Source organism: Seriola lalandi, unplaced genomic scaffold, assembly GCF_002814215.2.
Source record: "Seriola lalandi dorsalis isolate HSWRI2012SDOR001 ecotype SW California unplaced genomic scaffold, Sedor1 jcf7180002052086, whole genome shotgun sequence".
Taxonomy (NCBI): domain Eukaryota; kingdom Metazoa; phylum Chordata; class Actinopteri; order Carangiformes; family Carangidae; genus Seriola; species Seriola lalandi.
Genome location: NW_019522639.1, coordinates 568952 through 589494, shown reverse-complemented (window position 1 = coordinate 589494; position 20543 = coordinate 568952). Strand labels below are relative to the sequence as shown.

Genomic DNA, 20543 nt, shown 5'->3' with positions numbered 1-20543 from the left:
TGTGTGTGTGTGTCTGATCATCTCATAGCTTTCTCATCTCTGCCTATAGTGGAGACATTCACACCACATCATTAGTTTCTTGCTCCAGCCACAGGTTCCAGTCCTCTGCTTTGCACTGGCTGCTCTGTAGACTTAATTAAACTCTGGACAAATCTGTGACTCAAATTTTTCACTTTCCATTCACCTCTTGTCTGCTTGACAGTGACCTTTGTGTTGCTGTTGCTGTTTGGTTTTGTTTGTTTGCTTGCTTACACATAGATCAAGTGTCTTATTTATGGGACATTATAAGCATGGCTATGAGAGTAATACTTCCTATACTGCAGCTTTGGTAGATTTTATTCCATAAAAATATATATAATATGAGAAAATATGGAAACACTCAAAAACATCTCTCAAAGTGAATTTTTCAAACTGGAAAACCTTATAATTATCCACACAGTGACTTTGTTCATCTTACTGTGCCACCCTCTTTGCTGAGTAAACATTATCTAGACATCAGCTTTTTATAACTTCATGTTTTATGACGACGTGTTTATAACTACCAACTATAGTGATATATTGCCAGCAAACTAAACTTGGATGACAAACTTTTGATGTCGAAACCACATTGTCAGTTTTGTAAAATTTCCGTCTAAATTATTTGGAATATCTGCCATTAAACTAGTGTTATAGTAAAGTTTTTTTTCTTTCTCTGAATAATAAAAAGCTCATATTCAATCTTGTTCCTTGTCACCAGGACAGAGAGCAGGCTTTCTGTTCCATTAAAAAAACGGTCTCATTTCTTTATTCATTTCGGTGTAGCAGGAAACGCCCTCTTATCTGAGCTCCTCCTGACAAAAGCAGGGCTGTTTTCTATGTCACTCTGAAGTACGACCTGCAGATAAACAGCACTGTAACCATGAGCCAGACAGGTAAGCTGTCTGTTTGCTTTACTTATTCTGCAATTTATTATTACATACATTTTTAAAGGGATAGTGAAAGTGATTAATTGCTTTAATATACCAGTTTTGATTATTTATGATGGCTTGCAATGCTGAGAGCAATATTTTGTGGATAATATTAGTGCAATATATTTAGAAATGTCAAGGTTTCCTTTAATTTCATGTTTTGCTTGTTTTTGTATTAATGTATTTTAATTATTTTTGTAATTTATTTAATGATAAAACACAACTCAACATCTGGCAGTCATTTCTCTTCATCTTCTACATACAGAATGTTACATTTTAATGTGCTGCACTGACAATGACATTATATTAATTTCCACTGTGTGGGTCAGTTGCAGAAAAGTCCATAAACTTTTTATACTAAATAGGTGTTAAACAGCCGACATATGTTCAAACGAAATAGAGGGAATGTGAGGTTTTTTCCATAGAATACTAAAAACTGCAAACACAGATCTTTATTGTGCATGTTTTGCAAATTTTTGAACAAAATATGCCTTTTTCTTGTAGCTGAGGAGCTGCTAATCATCTATGAGACTGAGGCAGAGCAATGGGCAACCTACCTGAAGACAGTCTTCACTGGCCCCATCTCAGAGGCCGGGATCTGCTGCTATGACATCGCTACAGTGTCCAGCCGGCGGGACGACTTCCTCAGGCTGGCCCAGTATAACTGCAAGCTCCTAATCCTTTCCAAAGGCATGCTGGAGGGTCTTTGCCAGATGTGGCGCTTCTTCCTGGCCCGTGTGTTGAGTCCAGCAGCTAATGTGGTGGTGCTGCTGTGTGGGGTGGAGAGTCTGACCCCACTTCTGGAGAGGGTGCCCCTAAACGGCGACGAATGCCTGGTGATCTCCAGTGAACAGGATGCTCACGTGTACTTGTCAACTGTGACTGATATTGTGAAAAAAGGTATGGCAATGGCTCCAAAGTGTTTGTTTGATCATCCACCACCCATTCGTATAATTTTGTCTTGAGCCCCATGTGAGATTATTTGAGCCTTAGATATGATTTAGTACTGACTGTACTATAGAAACGAAGGTAAAAGGCAAAATAAATCCTGTCATGCATTATCCCACCTTTAATTAAATTGAAATTTAAATTAGTATGTATTTACTGGGGACCTGCTCCGATGCACACAAAGACCCCTGGAGCTCTCCAACCTTATTTCAGGAACCAGTGAGGCATGAAATTCCACCTTAGTTTCCATGCTACTTTAATATTTGATATTTCTGGACTTACATTCAATGTTTTTAAATCTGAGAAGTGTTATTCCTAACCAAACACTGCTCAGTATCATTTTCATCTTGTTTATAACATGAATTAAACATATAGACAGAAACAATGTATAACACTATAAAACCCATTGTAAGAAATTATGAATATTGAATTGTGAATTGAGTGTCAAGCAACTTGCATCAATCAATCATTGAGGAGTTGGATGACAGTGACTGACTGATAGCTCAGCTTTGAATCAGTCTCCGCCTATTTAACACAATTGACAAGCCCTCTAATAGATGAAGAATAAAACAGACTGATATTTAGACACAGTGTGCATCCCAGGCATGAAAACCCAGAGCACAATCACCCTCTTCAATAAACCCTTCCTTCAGGAAAAATTTCACATGGCATTAGTGTTCCTCTGCCATAAATGTGAGGGGTAAGAATGCTCATTATCTGTGTGAACGTCTGAGCAGCAGCTTGGAAACCTGTTTACTGACTGTTTACGTGAGAATTGTGGGTGCTGAAGATTGACATCCAGTATTTTTTAGCAGCAGCTGCAGAGAAATCTTTGGTAGCACTGTGCATCTCTGACATATCCTCATCTGCCATGCCAATTATCATCTGCCTCCTTCCCTGTTTTTCCTAATTGCACTATTTGTATAAAATCATAAAGCGGAGGAGGGGGCTTGTATTTAAACAGGTTTGTGCGCAGGAGGAACATCTGATGCAAATAGCTAGTCTTTCCTCTTTGGCCGCCTCTGATTACTGATCGTGAGCCATGCAAATTCAAGTGCACTCTGCATCACTTCATTGCACTGATACAGTGAAGTGGCTCAGGCCTGGATCCCACGAACAGTTATATTTTAACCCAGAAGTGCCTTCCTTCACTGTTCAAACATAATGATGATGTTTGTTTGTTAGCACATGCAGCAGACATGTACGTAGGTGTTTGATGAGTTTGAGTGTACAACACAGGAAAAGAAAGTAGGCCTACCGGCTTCTATGATAACTGCCATGAAAACTAAATCAACCCTGAGCTACTGCTCCTGTAAATGAAAATTACAAGAGATTATACATTTCTCTTTCTAATTGAATCACTGAAAATGCCAGTAACAACAAAAAAATAAGACACAAATTCTGCACAGTCATGCTAGAGCCTCTGAGGCTACAGCAGTGTTTTGAGCTACAGCATTCTTTATCTTTGCCACCATTCTACTTCAGTGTGTTTGCATGCTAAAATTTGCTAATTAGCATTAAAGACTGATGAGTATTGCAAGTGTTTAGTCATGAGGATGACCAAGTGATTACAGTTTAGTTTCATCCTGACAGAGACTTAAATGGTTGTACCAAATTTCACTCAAAAACATAAATGAGAACCTCAAGGTGGCATGAGAGAAAAGGTCAGCAGGATTCATCCTCTGGGGCCCATGAATGCCTGTAGGAATTTTCTACGCAATGCATCTAATAGTTTGTGATGGATCAACATTGCTATCACTGATGCCATGCCGCTAGCATTACTGAAAATGCATCTAGTTAGCTTATGCTATCTGAAAACCATTTTGTAGACATAACTGGTGCACAATTCGGTATATTCAATGTCTCATCTTTTATAGGCGGATCAACCACAGCAGCAAATGTCAACCCCCTGACATGTAATCTATCAGGATCAGAGCAAAAGGCGGAACAAATGCAGTCAACTGGAGCTCACAGTGTCAGATGCAGAGCTGTAGTCGTTCCTTCCAGAGTTCCCTGCGGGGTGAGACATTCATCTAGTCAGTCAGTAGTAAGCCATTTCGTTTTTCCATAAAGCACCACGTACATTGGCCACACTGCTGTTCACTGTACTGTCTCTTTGGCAGACCTCTATGGACGTGTTCATTCTTTTGAAAAATGAGGCTTCTGGCAGCGACGCTGAGGTTGAGTTTACTGCTGAAAATCAAATGCTAAGACTGAAGCCTGTCCATTGGAATGACCAAATCCTGTGTGTCAAAGCACCAGGTGAGCATGTATGATTAAAGAAATACTAATCAAGATGATATTGTCTCTAAAAACCCCCAAAAAATCTGTTTTGTTTCAGCCTGTTTCTGTATTTTTTCTACTGCAGATTTTCCAGCAGGCAACGTAAGAGTGACCGTATATAGTGATGGAGCGCCGCTGAGCATGGCACAGCTGCAGTACTACAGCAGCATGGAGGAGATCTCCTGCCTTCTGTCGAGGGTAGCAGACCCTGTAGATTTCATGTGTCAGGTACAGCTGTTAAATGGCTGTTTGACTTTCACGTCAATGAACATCCACTTTTTATTTCTGGTACCTTATCTTGAGTTTTATGATTGAAGGGGAATCCCACCATGTTTATACTTAAGGGTCAGTGGTTACTAGTTACGGGGAGTTCAACAGTTCAACAAAGTGAAAACAGTTCAATGATGTTTTCTGTGGATCTGTAGGGGTTTGACATGTCTGAGAAAATAAATATATTGATTTTGTCATCAGGGTTATTTAGGTTTGGGCTTTGAGACTACAATTGTTTTACACAAAGACAACATTACAAAGTGGGGTTGTAAAGTTTTAAAGATGTGGGCATTTACAAGGGAGGGAGTGTCTATCAAGAAGATGCTATTGATTGCATTATGGGAAATGTGGGATCCATTGTTTTTGGAGCTTGACTTCTACTAGGGATCAAAGTCAAAATGTCTTCCGCTGCACTGATTTGGAGTCCCCCAGGTTTATTAAATTGCAATACTACATTTCTTGATTAACCCTTTAGTAGTTCATTAGGTATGAAATTGTCTGAGGTTCTTCTACAATTTAGTATTGCACTCCCTTAAAGTCAAAATTGGAACATCAGAGATGGAATCATCCTGATTTTTAGTTTCTAATATTAGAGTATTGAGTTAATGGGGCTATTTGTAAGTGACGTGTTCTGTGTCGCCGAATGTGGTTTCTTGCCCGGAGCGGCTGGTGGTGATTGTTGGCCATCGTGTTTACAATACAAGAGGATAATACTCCCTCTGAGCAGCGCTACTTCTTCAGGGCAGACTGGAGGCTACAGTGAGTCAGTATTGGAAAATGACGAGACAGGCCTGGGCTAATTAATTAGCATGCTAACTTCAGTAGAAGAAAAGATGTAATAGAGACAAGAATTAACACTGAAGTTGCTTTCCACCACTGGAGACAGCTCTTGGTGCGTAAAGGAATGAAAATTTGATGCTGCACTCGCAACATTGCTCCTAGACTGGTAAGTTAGCAACTGTTAATGCTAACGCTGGCTATTTAGCAATAGCAAAATTTACAAATAGTTCCTTTAAGCTCCTGAAACACTGGGTCCTGCTGATGATGTCATCCAGGTTATTTTTCTAAACTTCAGACAGCTCCCTCTAGAGTCACAGAAAACATTAGACAGCTGCTTGCACGGGCTGAGCTGTACTGAACTGAACTTCATGCATGAAATCAGCTGAGTGCCCCTTTAATGAATGCATTTGTCCATGGGAGAAGTTGCATATTTGCAATTGTCAGGACCGTGTTGTAACTTTTCAAAAATAGCGCAGATACATTCTATTATACATGCAGATTAATGTTTCTAAACATTTTTTTTTTTGTTGATGGGAATTAAGCTGTAACAGTGAAAGTGAATGGAACATTACACAGTATTCAATTGTTTGAGGGGAACAAGCACAAACTTTAAACTTATAACACTTTTGAATATATTCAAATAATTCTAGTCAATCATTGCTTTAACAATGTAGGAAACCTATTTGAATATTGCTGTTCTACTTGCTTGCTCCTCAGAAAAAGTAACTCTTGTGAGGCACTTTGAATGTGTTATGCTGCGTAGTGACTCATTGTTATGTAACTCAGTTACAGAAATTAGTCAATCGCCGCCCCAGAACACTGCTTATAATTGATCCACTTCAAGCCATTAGAAAGACACAGAAAAACAGAAGATAAATTGAATCAACAATTTCTGCTGATGTTTTTGTGCGCAACTGTGTACTGTCTCCTTTCTGAAATTGAAGAGACGGCAGATTCAGCCTTCTTTCAGTCATGAACACTTGATTTGATTAGGTCTCTTTTGCTGAAGAGGCAAACTTGAGCAATGCCAAAAGAAGAATTTGCCAAGAGAATTTCAAACTAAAAGTCTGGACTGGCCAGGCAGGACTTTGATGTGTGTGTTGTTATATTCAAACTGACATTTTTATTGTGTTGTTTTATTTTGTTTGTTCATCAAATTCAAATCTGTTAGTAATCTGCTTGTGTGTGTGGTGAGAAAGGGGTTTATTCATTTTTCTTTGCAGTCTTGTCTTAACAAATTAGACATGTGGCCTACCTGCGAACTGTCTGTCTCTCTGGTTTTCAGGCTCTTCAGGTTTCCTCTGTGGACAAGTTGGATGAGAAGTTGTCCTCCATGCTGCTGGAGGGAATGCCCACTGGAGGCTTTCAGGCACTGCAGTGTGAGAACACACCTGACAGAGGTACAGCACTGTTGGATCGCTTACTCTGGACTTTACAATGAAAAACATCTGCTGACTTGTCACAATGAGGGCAAAACCAAACCTGGTGCAACTTTCTTTAAATTCTATTTAGACTTATGCAAAGATACTGCCATAAACTATATGCTGACTTCATTTTTTTATCTCTAATTTGTTGTACTGGACAGGAAATCTGTAAAACATTTAATGGTGGTTTGAATGGATGCAAGGTATATCCAAAAACAATATTTGTACTTCTATTGGTGTTTTTTTAATGTGGCAGTAACATGTCATTGTTACATGTTGGAACAGGTGAAGATTAATGGAAATGTTGCCTTGTTTTAAATACAACCCATTGTAGTATTTAGTATTTATTCACAACAGAATGTGCATTTAATTCATTCCTTTCCCTCTCACCATGTATTTATGCAACAACGTGGACTGAGCATACTGCTAACAACTGGAATGCATTCCTGTTGCATGATGCACATTATCTGCTATGAAAAAAAATGCCTTCCATTATTTCTTGTCTCATTATGTGGCAGATTGATGGCTTCATCGGCTACTGAGATTGATCCTTAACTCTGCTAAAAAGGGCACAGGGAAATGTTTCCATGACAAACAGGTCAATAAGTGCCTCCAAGCTGTCTTTCTTCGACTCTCCTGGATGTGTTAAATTGCTTACATTGCATCGGGTCACCTTTATGTTATCACCTGGAAAAGGAGTGATATAATTGATGTAATCTTTCCTGTCAAGAAATATTATGTGTACAAATACGCACCTGCTCATTTTCAGGCCTAACGGGACTTTGTTTGTTCTGACAGTTTCTGAAAATCCCTTGTCCTGCCTAATCACATGTTTATATCAGAGATCCACCCTGCGGATGTACCATCACTCCTCCACTTTGCTGCCCAGTATGGATTCAAGAGTGTGTCCAGCCTGCTACTGCAGTGTCCAGGTGCTGAGCGAGCACTGCACACAGCCAATCGGCACGGTCAGACTCCCACAGAGATTGCCAAGAGTCACGGCCACACAGAGCTTCACACCCTATTGAAGGAAACACTGGTAAATACTTTCTCTTCAGGTATTTGTAAATCCCATCTCCCATTCTTTTTCTTTTCTTTTTCTTTTTGACTCTCGATCATTTTCACCATCCTCCAGTTGGAGCTCATCCTCGTATCATGCCAGATGATATTGTTTTCAATCTTCCATACAGTGAAGACATTTCTCAAAAATAGTTTTCAGTTACCTGCTGACATCTGAAGAAAACAACATAATTCACCTTAGGACTTGAGAGGTCTTGAGATTTCACAGCCAGGGGATGCGGTGCAGCACTCAGGAATGCTCTTACTAACACCAACAAAGCATCAGGACTATGAGTGAGTGGTGCTTTATCAATAATGAACAGAATGGAGAGGATAGTAACAAGCATGGAGAGTAACCTGTGTGTCAGGAGCAACTTCATTCCCTCCAAACCAATGTCTTTACATCCAGCTCATGGCTCAGTTAGTGGATGGATGATAACTCTCCCTTCTCTGACCCTGAATATGTTTGGCCTGCGAGGTTCCTAATGGAACACCCCCACAGAGACTAGAAAGGCTGTGTTTGTTCATGCATGCACAATGGCTCACAGTGCAGGTCGTCTGCATACATTCAGGCAATTAATGCAGCCACTAATGTTGAAATTTCCTTGCGTAACGGCAGCCATTTTCTCATGTTAATATGGAGAGTCTCTTCCTGCTCAACCTCCCATTTCACTGGGTAGATACAGTAACACAAGAGCAGCATGTTTTCCACTCACTTGCTAATGAGTGGCAATCCAAATTTAATATATCCCATGCATGCATGCACACCCCTTTATCTGATAAACCTGGAGGACACTAGCATCATAATGTTCTTTCCAATGCTAATTTCATTATACAGTGAGGACATTATCATTAAAAAAAAAACATGATGCACCAAGTGGTATAGCCGAGTTTGAAAATCACATCATTACTGTTGTGTTCTGGAAAACAGAACACTGATTATACCTGAGATATATATATATATATATATATATACACACACACACAGTGTTCTGTCACTGGACCTCATATTTTCAGATATTTCAGCTCTCATATATCTTTATATATTTTATAAGCTAATCATATATTTTGTATAAACAATCTTATTCTGCTGTAAAAGGTAGTAGAAGTACAAAATATTATATAATGGAAATACTCAAGTACAAGTTCCACAAAATTGTACTTAGATACAGAACTTCAGTAAATTTACTTTGTTATTTTTCAACACTGGACCAAGAAAGGCTGCAGTTGAATTTTTTTAATGTAATTTCTCACAATTGTGAACACAAACAAAACTCCATTCAGCTTCACAGTATTCAAGTGAAAGCAGAAAATTCAGATAGATAAATAAAACCTGGACCATTAAAACCCAAACTGTCAAGTAAGCAATTATTATCATTATTTTGTAATTTGAGTGAACTGATCCTTTAAAGCTCTTATCAGCTGTTGAATTCCTCAGTTTGTAACAGACAACAGCATAATGCTCATTCATTCATATGAAAATGTCTGCTCTCATTGCTTGTTCTTCCCTTATAATACTGACAACTTTGAACTTTCTCTGCTGCCTCAGATCAACCTATAGAGAATTCTCTCTCGAGGGAAATTTAGACACTCCAACAGCTGTTGCAAATGTATTTATCCTCCTAGCAACACTGCTAATTGAGAGTGACTGCAGATGGAGCAAGGTTTGATCAGATTGCTCCAGTGAGTCGAAGTGCTCCCTGTGAACCTTCAGAGAGTCGGCTGAGCTGACAGGGAGCAGTGGAGTCAAACAGAGGTCTCCCCATAGGGACTTCAGTGAGCCTATAGATGTAACATAACAGACACATTTGACATGTGCACACAATTGGCATTTCTTTGCAGTTATCCTGGAGGGTAATTAAAATTCATCGTGACAGCTGAAAACTATATACATACTGCGCTTGTGTGTAAGAGGAAATGTGTATACGAGTCATCATTACAGGGTGCGGTTTTGTTCTTGCTCCCCTTTTGCATGACAGTTTCATTAACTCATCTGCAGTGTTTCCCCCACCTCCAATTAATCAACCCATGATGCATCAGTGATTTGGGCGTCAGTAGCAGCACTCTGTCAATAAATCCTAGATAGATCGGTCCCTTGCTTCATACACAGGCTGAATCACTCACAGGGCCTGCGTCAGATCCACCATTCTGCCCTGGCACCACACTTCTTTGTTAATTAGCTGTGAACTGCTCCAGAGGGGAAAGCTGAATTATTCAGAAAGAGCATAACTAGAATACAAATATAGAAAATACTCAGCTGTTATCTACAATGTTTATGTCTTCAGACTGCAATATTGTGCTTGCTCACAGTAATTACTAACACAAACACACATTGTCCTTATTTAATATTTTAGTACTGGGTCACTAATTTGGCTGAGTGTCACTTGGCATTTAGATGGACTCCTCTCTCCCACCAAGATGTTCTCAAATGTAGAGCAGAGCTCAATAAATACAAATTAGCTTGCAACTGTATGGCCCATCAGAGACTACAAAGAGCTATTTATGTGTTGCATGCTGTGTTTGTGTACAGCACACTCTTGTCCAAATACAGGGGAGCCAACTTAGGTGACATACTATCCTCTTGTCCAGAGATTTGTTGATTCCCCTGATCATGTTTTGCATGTTTGTTTGGTTAGTAACTGTGCCATCATTATCGGCAGACTCCGGAGATTTGTTTATCATTTGAATGTTACGGTCATGCTCGCACTGAAAATGCAACTCTTGGCACTGTGCAGATTGTATGTTGCATGTGAATAGCAGAACTGCTGAAAATGTTTACATTTAACCAAACACTTAGCCCAGTTTTTAGGCACGTTAGCAAAGTTGCTGCAGGGATGTCAGCGTACCGACTACAGCGAGGCCCTGACATCTCATCTGGGGTCACCAGCTGAGCAAATGTTTCATTTATTTCCAGTGAAATATCTCAACATCTAGTTGCTGGATTGTCACAAAATATATATATACAGGTGTTCATGGTACCTAGATGACGAATCCTACTGACTTTGGGTCAGTGGGATTTGGTGATCCCTTGACTTTTCCTCTCGTACCACCAGGAGTTTGAGATTTGTGGTTCAGTAGTACTAGCAAATGTTAGCATGCTACCATGCTAATCTATCAGTCAACATGTTAAACATTATACCTGCTAAACATCAGCATGTCAGCATTTCCACTGTGAGCACCATCGTGTTTAAGTACATTTAGTAGTAGTAGGACTAGTACTTCGTACACGAACGTCTCTGTGCTTCACTGAAGCTTAGTTGCTTTGGATTAAAGCGTCTGCTAAATTAGTGAATGTAAATGTACATCCTCACAGATCATGGCTGCAGTCTAATATAATACATGTTCAGTGTTAAAAGATAACACTTTGCTGAGTAAATATAGTTGTAAGTGTGAAATATTTCTTTGCCTGCTGAGCTGACCAAGTCTTATTTTCCCATCCCAAAAAGTAAGTTGGACAGATTTTAACTGCACAACACTTAAGTGATGGGTTCGTGTTACACTCTGCAATCCGCCGTGTATCCTGAAACCACTGGTTGGTGCTAAGAGCTGAGACTAGCCAGCCAGTGAATTGATCATCTCAGCTGCTGAAAACAGATTTACACTCCTTATCCCGTACTAGATTCACTGGAGATTTGTTCTCCCTCTAACAAAATCATGCCTGCTGTTTTGTCTGAAGCCCTGCTGCTTGGATTGCAGCGGTGAGACTGAAATGTTTCTGGAATGCCCGGGGCTCCTGTAGTTTCAGACATCTGTAAAATGATTTAGCATTTGCGGTTAGTAAATAAATACCCTTTCCTTATCCAGAAACTACCTCTGAAAATACCACACTGTGCTTTAGCACAGCATCCAACTATTATAATTCCATGTTCAAGCTGCGGCGGTGATTAACCCATCCCTTCTACCTGTTGGGCCTGTTATGAACCTCTTCTGTTAAGTAATGCATTCATGGCAGCCAGTAAGTAATTTACAGTATTAGGAACAGTGTAATATTGTAATTGAGTCATGAGTGGCTGTGTTGCTTGGAAACTGCACAGAACGTGGCAGGTTGTATGGGGGATATTTTGATCGAAGTGAGCTCTCTCTCATATGTTCTGCAAAGGTTTATAATGTTGATTGGGATTTTTCATACTGAATTCATAATATATCCTCTTAAATTCATATTGGAATCTAATGTAATCCCAAAGCATTATCATCTGGATTGTGAAAGTGTCTTCCATTGCTAGAATCTGTTTGGATGTAGCAGCTACAATACAGCTCAGCAGCTGTATGTGTTCATACATTGTAAACAAAAAAAAAACTTTATTTGTTATAAACGCATACATGTACTCATATAAACTCATAATGTTTAATACATTATTTTTATTTTACTTTTTTGCTTTTTCCTTTTGTGTTTTTCTGTTAGAATAAATACTTTTACAGAGTAGCTTTAACTGTATGTCATTTCACAATTAATGACAACTCTTTAGTTCTTCAAATCTTCATTAGTAGTAGAAATGTGGCAGCAAATTAATATCTGTATTTCATTCTAATTATAGATGCAGTCTAAATATCAAGCCAAGGGTCTTGAATTGCTCACTAAATGATATGTTTGGACTGAAAGGGGAAGATTGTCTGATTTCATAATTACCCTGATCATACCCCTGTCTGTCCCTCAGCATGCTATTAGCAAATAGGCCGACTCGGCAGCAGCTTTGCTGTCAGAGGGAAAACTGCTTCTTTTTTTTTTAGCCAGCAGGCAGGGTTACAGCTCACCTCTCTAATTCCTGTTATAGCCCTGAAATTGCTTTTCCACAAGTGAAGTCCTAACACATGTGGTGAGAAACCTCATTTAATAATCTGGAGGTTTGTCACACCTGACATGAGAACACTGAATATTAAAAGGTATCAGCCTATAGTGTGAAAGAGCTTAGAGTGGATAGTAGACAGTCACCTCTGCTTTTATGTTTCATTTTTAAACCTTAGAAAAGAGGATACAGGTGAGGAAATGAGCCGACCGGACGGACACAGTGAGCCCACAGAGAGATCCACATTCTTACCTAAATTACAAACCTGCATTATATCAAGATTTGTCGAATGCATAAATACAGATATAAAAAATATTCTGTTATGTTATTATGTTATATTGCAAATGCTCAGCTTCAGCAAAACAGATTAGACATTGCTTTCCTCGAATTCTAAATTGCCTCTATTGAGCTGTTTGTGATTTGGATGAGGCATAAAACACATCTCCTCATGCTCTGTTGTTGCAGAATATGCTCAACCCCGATGAGGACAATGGTGATGCCAGTGTGTACGAAGTGATGTGCACTGCAGGTGAGTGTGGGGCTGATGGGAAGTGGAAGGAGGACAAAGGAAAGCCGGATGTATAATGGAATTGTTTTTTTTGTTTTTTTTCCAGTTTATCATTATGCCGGATTGCTTGTTCATTTCCTACCACTGAATATTTTCCCTGTGCTGACGGGCACACCCTGCAGTGTTGCTTCCGATTAGCTGTGAAATAACAGTAGCAAAAACAGCATGCAGAACTTCATCATGACATTCAAGCAGTAAACACTTTGTGCATTAGGGAATCCTTCCACCACAGACGTACAGCAGGAGCAACAAGGAGGGGATGAAGGGGAGGAGGTGGAGGATCTCTATGCTCCACTGGGGGTGAATGATGAATATGACACCATCCTGAACTCAACAAAAGCAGTGTTTATTGCCAATCGCCCACCAGCACCCACACCTCGGCCTGAGAGCACCCAGGTGAAGGAAGACAAAACCCCTTACATTGCTCAAGGTAACTTATGATTCTTTTGTTCCCCCCTTTTCTTCCAAATTACAGATATAATAGAGCTGATTTGGAGTAAAAACAACACTGAGCTATGCACAGTATGTGAAGGGGAGTTTGGGACATGATGTGGGAGGGAGGAAGTGCCTGGAATGTGCATTGCCGTTGTCAGTGGAGTACTGCTGAATAGAGTGAAGAGGCTTCTTTCTTTTTTTTTTTTTTTTTTTTGTGATGCAGTTTGTTTTGATTCCATAAACCACAAGAACATAGTCGCTCCCCACTGCAAAACAAACAAAAGCGAGAACAGAGAAAGAGCCATTTGCCTGCATCAAGAGCCGACAGTCCCTAACTGTTCAATTTCAGCACTGTGAATATTTCATGAAGATGAAACATCCAAAAGTGACTGGTATTATTAAGCCTTATGAATCATTAAAACGGCTCTGACTTCTCCTTTTCATCTCACAAATGCAAACATGAACACATGCATCCACAATTAATTGTTATTCCCACAGACAATATTACTCCAGTCCCTCACTAACTATCACTTGTGCATTCAAAACACACACAAAAAAAAAAAAGATTATAATTGCACAAGAGCCCCATTATGCAGCTTTTTATTGAGCTTGTTTGTATCCAGTGAGCCAGCTCTCTTCCCAATGGGACTTACAAAGCAAAAAAGGAATTGAGTGCACCACTGAACTCTCTGCATCTCAACCATCCCCTCAGTAACACAGAGGGAACTACTGGGCTGCCATCTGCAACCAATCTTGGCCAGACCATGGCCAAGTCAGCCAAAATAAGTCATTACACATGTTTTCCATCGTCCTTGTCCCCAGAGTGCACGAGAGAAAGGAGAGGGATTTTGAGGTTTCCATCTATTGAGACAGTGGAGCTTCAAACCACACAAGGATCACATTTTGCTCCTCATTCCCACTGCCGCAGTGAAAGATGTGAGAGGAGAGATGAGGCTTGGTGGAGGATTAGGCGAGGAGCCAGTTATTGGAGAACACTGCACAAGTGGAAATAATGAGGAGTTTTCTTTTGTTAGCGGCAATGTCCTCAGCTCAATGAGACTGAAATACTGGAATGTGAATGAAATTCAGTCTTACAGGGAGGAATTACTGGGCATGTAAACTACATGGAGTGCAATGCACACACTCTAAGGCAAGGTAAAGTAATAGCTACAGTCATGTGACAGATCCACAGCAGTGCTCCACACAATTTCATTCTGAATTCAGCCATAAAGGCAGATTTGTGTTATGAACCAGGTAGAGAAAAGAAGCTGTGTTTGAACATGAAGTGGAAAAGAGAGATGCTGTCATGGAGGAAGTAGTCAAAGGCAGGATTATCTTGCAGGGTGTGGATGTTGAATTTTAATCCAGCGTTGGTCACACAGCCGCAGCTCCACTGCCTCTGACAGCTAAAGAGTGTAGCCTTTCATTCTGAATGCTCACTACCAAACCAAAAGCGTCATTCAGGGCGTCTAATTCGATCCACAGCTGAATCTGTGTGAGTCTTTCTCTGAGAGGAACCGAGATCTTAGCTCTGGGGAAAATCACACTAAAAACCTGCTATTTCAGATATTCAGATTCCATTATATTTATAAATTCTGTGTGAGTAGTGGTAGGTTTTTATCTATTGGCTATTCACACTTAGCTTTGTACACTCCACTGAGGTTAATGCTTTTAGATTTAGAGTATGGCTCCATCTAGTGGAGAACTACTTGAAGTACAGGAGCACAGACCATTTTTAGAAATCTGTAGCATCAACTCAGCCTTGTAATGTTTTCAGTGAAGATAAACTCACGAAATTTGTCAAAAAGTTGTACATTTATTTTAAATAAATGAATATTCTATGTTATATTATTATATATAATAGTTGCTGTACGCCGTGCTGTGTTTACAGTGTTCCAGAAGAAGAAGACACCACAGGGTGAGGCTGATCTCTATTCACTGCCCACTAAACAAGGTGAGACTGAGGTAGTATCCTGACATTTAGTCCCCCAAAATGGATGAAGCTTCAAAATCAGTCATAACCCTGACCTGTAAACACACAAGTCTTTCCAACTCCACATCTCCAGGTTTTCTGTTATACACCTGCAGTGTATGAGAGTCAAATCAAACCTGGAATTTTTGCTTCAAGCAGATCCAAGTGGAAATATTGTCCATTTAAATAAATTAGTAGTTTGGAATTAATGTGCAGGTGTACACTTTTCATCAACAGCTTTTTACCTGAATGTTATGTGCATATAATTATTTTATTTTTTTTGCAGTACTCATAAAATCCACAGAGATTACCCTATTGATATCATACTAAGCCTTTTAAAGATACTTTTGCCATTTATACCTACAATAAACACCTTCATTATATAGGGTACAGAAGGTAAGCAGGTGGGAGATAGAGTGACCTGTAACAAAGGCCCCAGTTGCAAACGAACTTGGGACATTGCTGTAATATTGTGTTAACCTTAATCACTTGCTCACCATGCTCTTAGTTTCCATCTGAATATTAATGCCCAGGTGTTTTAATCATCACTCTCAGCTCTAGTTGAATCTGGTTTTATCATCCACTCACAAAAACACAGTTGCAGTCATCGGTTTTGGAGCATGTGTCAAAATTAACAAACTGTGAGATACACTTTGCCCCCCACCACTGCACACTATAGTCTGCTTGCACTGTCTCCGAAGATGCGCTTGAATTTCCCCTTTCTGAACAGGAACAGTATTATCACTTTGAGATCTGCCCATTGGAATTTTACTGAGCCCATGATTTTTGCTGACTGATTCCTTGTTGAAATTACCTGCTGGATGATATCAATTAATACTGATAATGTAATTGTAATGTTTTGTTAAATCAATTAAGATTGTAGTGATCACCACAGAGAAATGAGTCATTAAAGCAGCAAAGGAATGGGCACACAAATAGTAAAAAAAAAAAAAATGATGAAAAAGAGCAGGTAGACACATGTGGGAGCAAATATTAAAATATTAAAATAAAAAAATAAAGAAAACCATGTGAAAGAGAGGAAGAGCTGCTATGCTGAGCACCTACACAGATACAAAGCCATTTGTCTGCTTTGCTGTACTGTTGATGACACTGAGTGACAGGTCCATAGATCATCAGAGTCACCCAGTAAATGACTTACCATCCGCACTAGTATTACAGATGTGACAGGAAAAAACACATTACCAGCCAATCTCCTCTGTGAACGCCATCTGGAATGGCTTTATACTCTGTCTTTTCTAATTTCTGTCTCATCGTTTAATTCGTGGTACTATATATGAAATCCAGCTTGTTAACTTGTTTGATGATTTTTTTTTTTGCTGCCTGGATCTAAAAATGTCAAATTTTCTGGTTGCTCAAAGCGGCAGATGTTTTTATAGACTTGTTGCTCTTTGCAGCACGCGGGCGAGAAGACAGCATCTCTTCCACCTATGACACCTTCGTGCCAAACCAGATAGACGGGCTTCAGCAGCTCATTGAGCTCCAGCAGAGGGTGAAGGCAGGTTCGCTCACTGTGGATGAAGCCCTGGAGCGTTTCAGTGACTGGCAGAGGGTTCAGAAGGGCATGGATGCCATCCAGCAAGTAGGACTATCACACACTGTGATCACACTCACACACACACACACACTAGACTTGGAATGGATAAGCATGCAGGACCAAACCCTCATAAAACTATTACCATCTGTTGCTCATGCTATGCCAACCTCCAAAACAATCCCACAACAGAGAACAATCTCACAATAGAGCATGCGGATATAGGAAGCCATTTACCTCAGAGTAAAGAAAATGACTTTTCATTATACTTTTGTCTGACTCAACAGAGAGCAGAGACAGTGATGAAGAGTCAATGTTTGTGTTGCCTTGCCTGCAAATCAGGCCGGCGGCACACATTACATTCACACTAAGGGAAAATGTGGTTGCAGTTGTGGCGCTACAAGCTTCTGTTTAGCAGCCAGAAAGAAAAGAAAAAAACAACATATTAATATTGGGATTAACAGAGGTCTTTTTGGCAGCTATGACTAAAAGGTGATTTACTTGATCCTTGTTTTAAAAAAAAAAAAAGCTCAAACTTTAGTTCTACTCAGGGTAACAGGGGACAGGTGTGCAGGCTGTTGATTATCAGGTGACTCTGGAGAGCTGAGGACACCTGCTGGAGAGGGCAGGAACGACAGGAGATATTAGAATTAGACAGGTATGGCAAATGCCTGAAAAAGTGACAGTAGCTACGCTTTCTTACATGACTGTTAGTTTGCACTGCATCCTGGGCCAACAGTCATACCAGGCCTTTTTTCACAGACAACATTTTAACATTTCACAGTATGAAAAGCACAAATGAATGATGCCTGAATTCCATTGAGCTGCTTCACTTTCAGGTTTCTGGTGTTGTGCATGCTGACTCACTGTTAATAGTTATTGGGGCACTTGAATAGAACTAAGAATGTAACACCTTTGATTTTCCTACAGTGATGATCAAATTGTGAATCAGTGGTATATCTTATTTTGTTCTAAATTAAAAAAAGTACAAATACAACAATGTAAAAATACATCATCATTAGACATAGTCTTGTATTCAGGCTTCTTCTACTAAGTAAAAAGTATTTAAGCATTATCACCAAAATGTACTTAAAATATAAAAGGTAAAAGTATTCCTGCCTGTGATTGATATATTACTGTGTATGATATTATTAGGTTTTCAATACTGATGCATCAGTGTGTTAGCAGTCAGGCCCCTCCAAAAGGTCACAAGATAAATTCTGCTACACAAATTGGTATTGCTCTTGTGGACCTTTTCTCTTATCATTGCATTTATTTTTTTGTGCATTTTTGATCCTTTTAACTCTTTGGATCAGGATTTATTTATTTTATTAACACGTCACAAGCCAAAAACTACTGGTTTAATCTGTAGCAATGTGATACATAACCTAAACTTGCTTTTATAAAAATAAAACCTGAATCTGAAAATTACTTAGAAACTATTGCTGCCAGACAAAAGAAGCGTAGAAAGAAGAGATAAGAGTAAAAACTACAATATTTTCTTCTAAAATGTAGTGGAGTATTAGTATAAAGTTGTATATAATGGAACTCAAAATTGCATTAAGTAAATGTACTTAGTCACTTTTCATCGCTGATCTCATATTTATTAGTATAATGACTAAAACTTACCTTCCCTCTTTTATTCTGCTCTGGTTGTTTAAAGTATGCATGTATTTGAACATTATTTGCAGACAGTCAGCTTTCTACTAGACCTCCATGAAGACATCAAAAGATTTACTACCCAGCTGCACAGCCGATCTAATTGTTCTCTCAGCATGTGCAAATATAAAACAGATCATTTATGGAAATCTCATGTGTAAGCAATCGGATGCTCGTATGTTGGTCTAATATTAAAACACTGATGTTTGGCTCTGCAGGAGAAGTTGAGTCAGCTGAGAGCAAGTATCATCAACAACAGAGAGGACGATGACAGTGTCTATGGTAAATACTCCTCCATCCTGGATATGTGGGCTAAGCTTTGCTGTCATCACAGAGAGGCTCCACAGAGCTCAGATTTCCTGGAACTTTAACATAAAAATAAATACTATGCAGTGCAGCAGAAGTTAAACAGAAACAAGCAGCCACCTTACAAATGACTGTATTAAACTGCGTACTGTAAATGGCTTAGAAAGTCTTCTCTCTCCCCAGATAAAATCAACATCGTTCATCACACGCCAAGTGAGTCTTTAAAAACTCATCTCAGTGTGCACAGAGAAAACCTGTGCTTGCATGCCTTTGTAGTCTCTGCAGTCCCAGTTGCACTGGTGGGAAATTAATCCTCAGGGAAGTGTTATTTAATCAAATCCCCAGTGCCGTGTTTTGATGAGTGAGTTTCACTTGCACTAAATGGGAGTCTTTTATTTTCCTTTACTTTACATTTCTCTGTTCGGCTGTGCATATTAGATCATTTCCCCCCAGGTGTTGCCGTGAATGAGAGTCGGAGAGGAAGCCAACCAGTGGAGTCTGATTTTTACAGCAAGCCACTCAAAGGACAGCACGTAAGTTTACTTCACTTGCCAAAGGAAAGCTTGGAAGAAGTTAGCGTGAATGACTTAGTGCAAAGTTTGGTTGGAATAGACATACACACACTGAAGTTATGGACAAATGACAAATATCCCTCTGAATTATTTTGCAGTCAAATTTCTTTTGGAGAGCTGACAAACGGTGAAGGTAAGACTGAAGGCAATTGATGAATTTGAAGTTTTGTTAACAGAATATGAAGTCAGCTTTCTGTTTATAAATTCTACAGAAATAAACTTATTATTTTTAGGTTCATTAAAGCTCTTTAATTGTGTCACATCTTCTATATTTACAGGCTCCATCACTCCCCCAAAGATTCAGTTCTTCCAGTGATTATACGGGTTTAATCTGTTGATAAATGTAGGCTTTTCAATTGTTTTGTATTTTAAAGTAAAAAGACAGATTTTTGATATACTGCCTCCTGCTTTTTCAGCTCTAACCTTCTCATTTAAATGATTATGGAAGTAAATTCTGGTTTAAGGAAAGAATCTGATAAAGTACAAAATGTGTAACCTCACCTGTGTCAGTATCATTGTCATTAAAGTTTTCCATATCAACAAATACTTGAGAATAAACTACCAAAATTATTTCTTACTTCTTATTTTTTACTATGCACTGAACTTAACTTGTAAATCATATTGTTGATGAAACTTTCACTTGGTAAAAGTAAATCACCATCTGAAAACGATGAGTGGAATAAACACTGTGTTTTTTTAATGACAAGATGTTTGACTTTCATGAGGCTGTGTTCCAGGGAAAGTCTTGGCCTGAAAAACCTCTTCCCATCCTTGCCTCTAGAGGGCGATGCACCTCTAAATATATCCATCACACTTCACTGTTTGAGTCAACCAAAGACATCTGGGGAGCACAGAAGCACCTGCTGACCTCCTAATGGCTGGGAGGAAAGCTATGGAAAACATGTATCCATACATGTTCATGAATGTGAATGGCGAGTAAAAAAACTCATGCGGCAGGTGAGAGCATCAATGGAGAGGCTCTCA

General features: G+C 39.3%; 1 protein-coding gene across 2 annotated transcripts; it reads left to right on the top strand.

Moving 5' to 3' along the window:
* Positions 1-20243, top strand: LOC111649907 (B-cell scaffold protein with ankyrin repeats). 2 transcript variants are annotated; one of them, XM_087172131.1, is made up of 16 exons: positions 1-911; positions 1452-1847; positions 3773-3915; positions 4019-4157; positions 4264-4406; positions 6514-6628; positions 7495-7691; positions 12961-13024; positions 13278-13493; positions 15390-15452; positions 16886-17070; positions 18900-18963; positions 19171-19200; positions 19441-19520; positions 19658-19692; positions 19838-20243. In XM_087172131.1, exons 1-15 carry the CDS (start codon positions 899-901, stop codon positions 19688-19690), a joined length of 1881 nt encoding a protein of 626 aa, XP_087028257.1. In that variant the 5' UTR covers positions 1-898; the 3' UTR covers positions 19691-19692; positions 19838-20243. The 2 variants fall into 2 exon arrangements, with proteins under 2 accessions (XP_087028257.1, XP_023255370.1); XM_023399602.2 differs by having other exon boundaries at positions 19426-19520.
* Positions 20244-20543: the final 300 nt, after the last annotated feature.

What these genes read in the sequence shown, in the direction of transcription:
- LOC111649907 (XM_023399602.2), top strand. An exon ending in CCTGTGTGTCAAAGCACCAG is followed by an intron (nt 4,158 to 4,263) that starts GTGAGCATGTAT and finishes TTTCTACTGCAG; the next exon opens with ATTTTCCAGCAGGCAACGTA. An exon ending in GGACGATGACAGTGTCTATG is followed by an intron (nt 18,964 to 19,170) that starts GTAAATACTCCT and finishes CTCTCTCCCCAG; the next exon opens with ATAAAATCAACATCGTTCAT.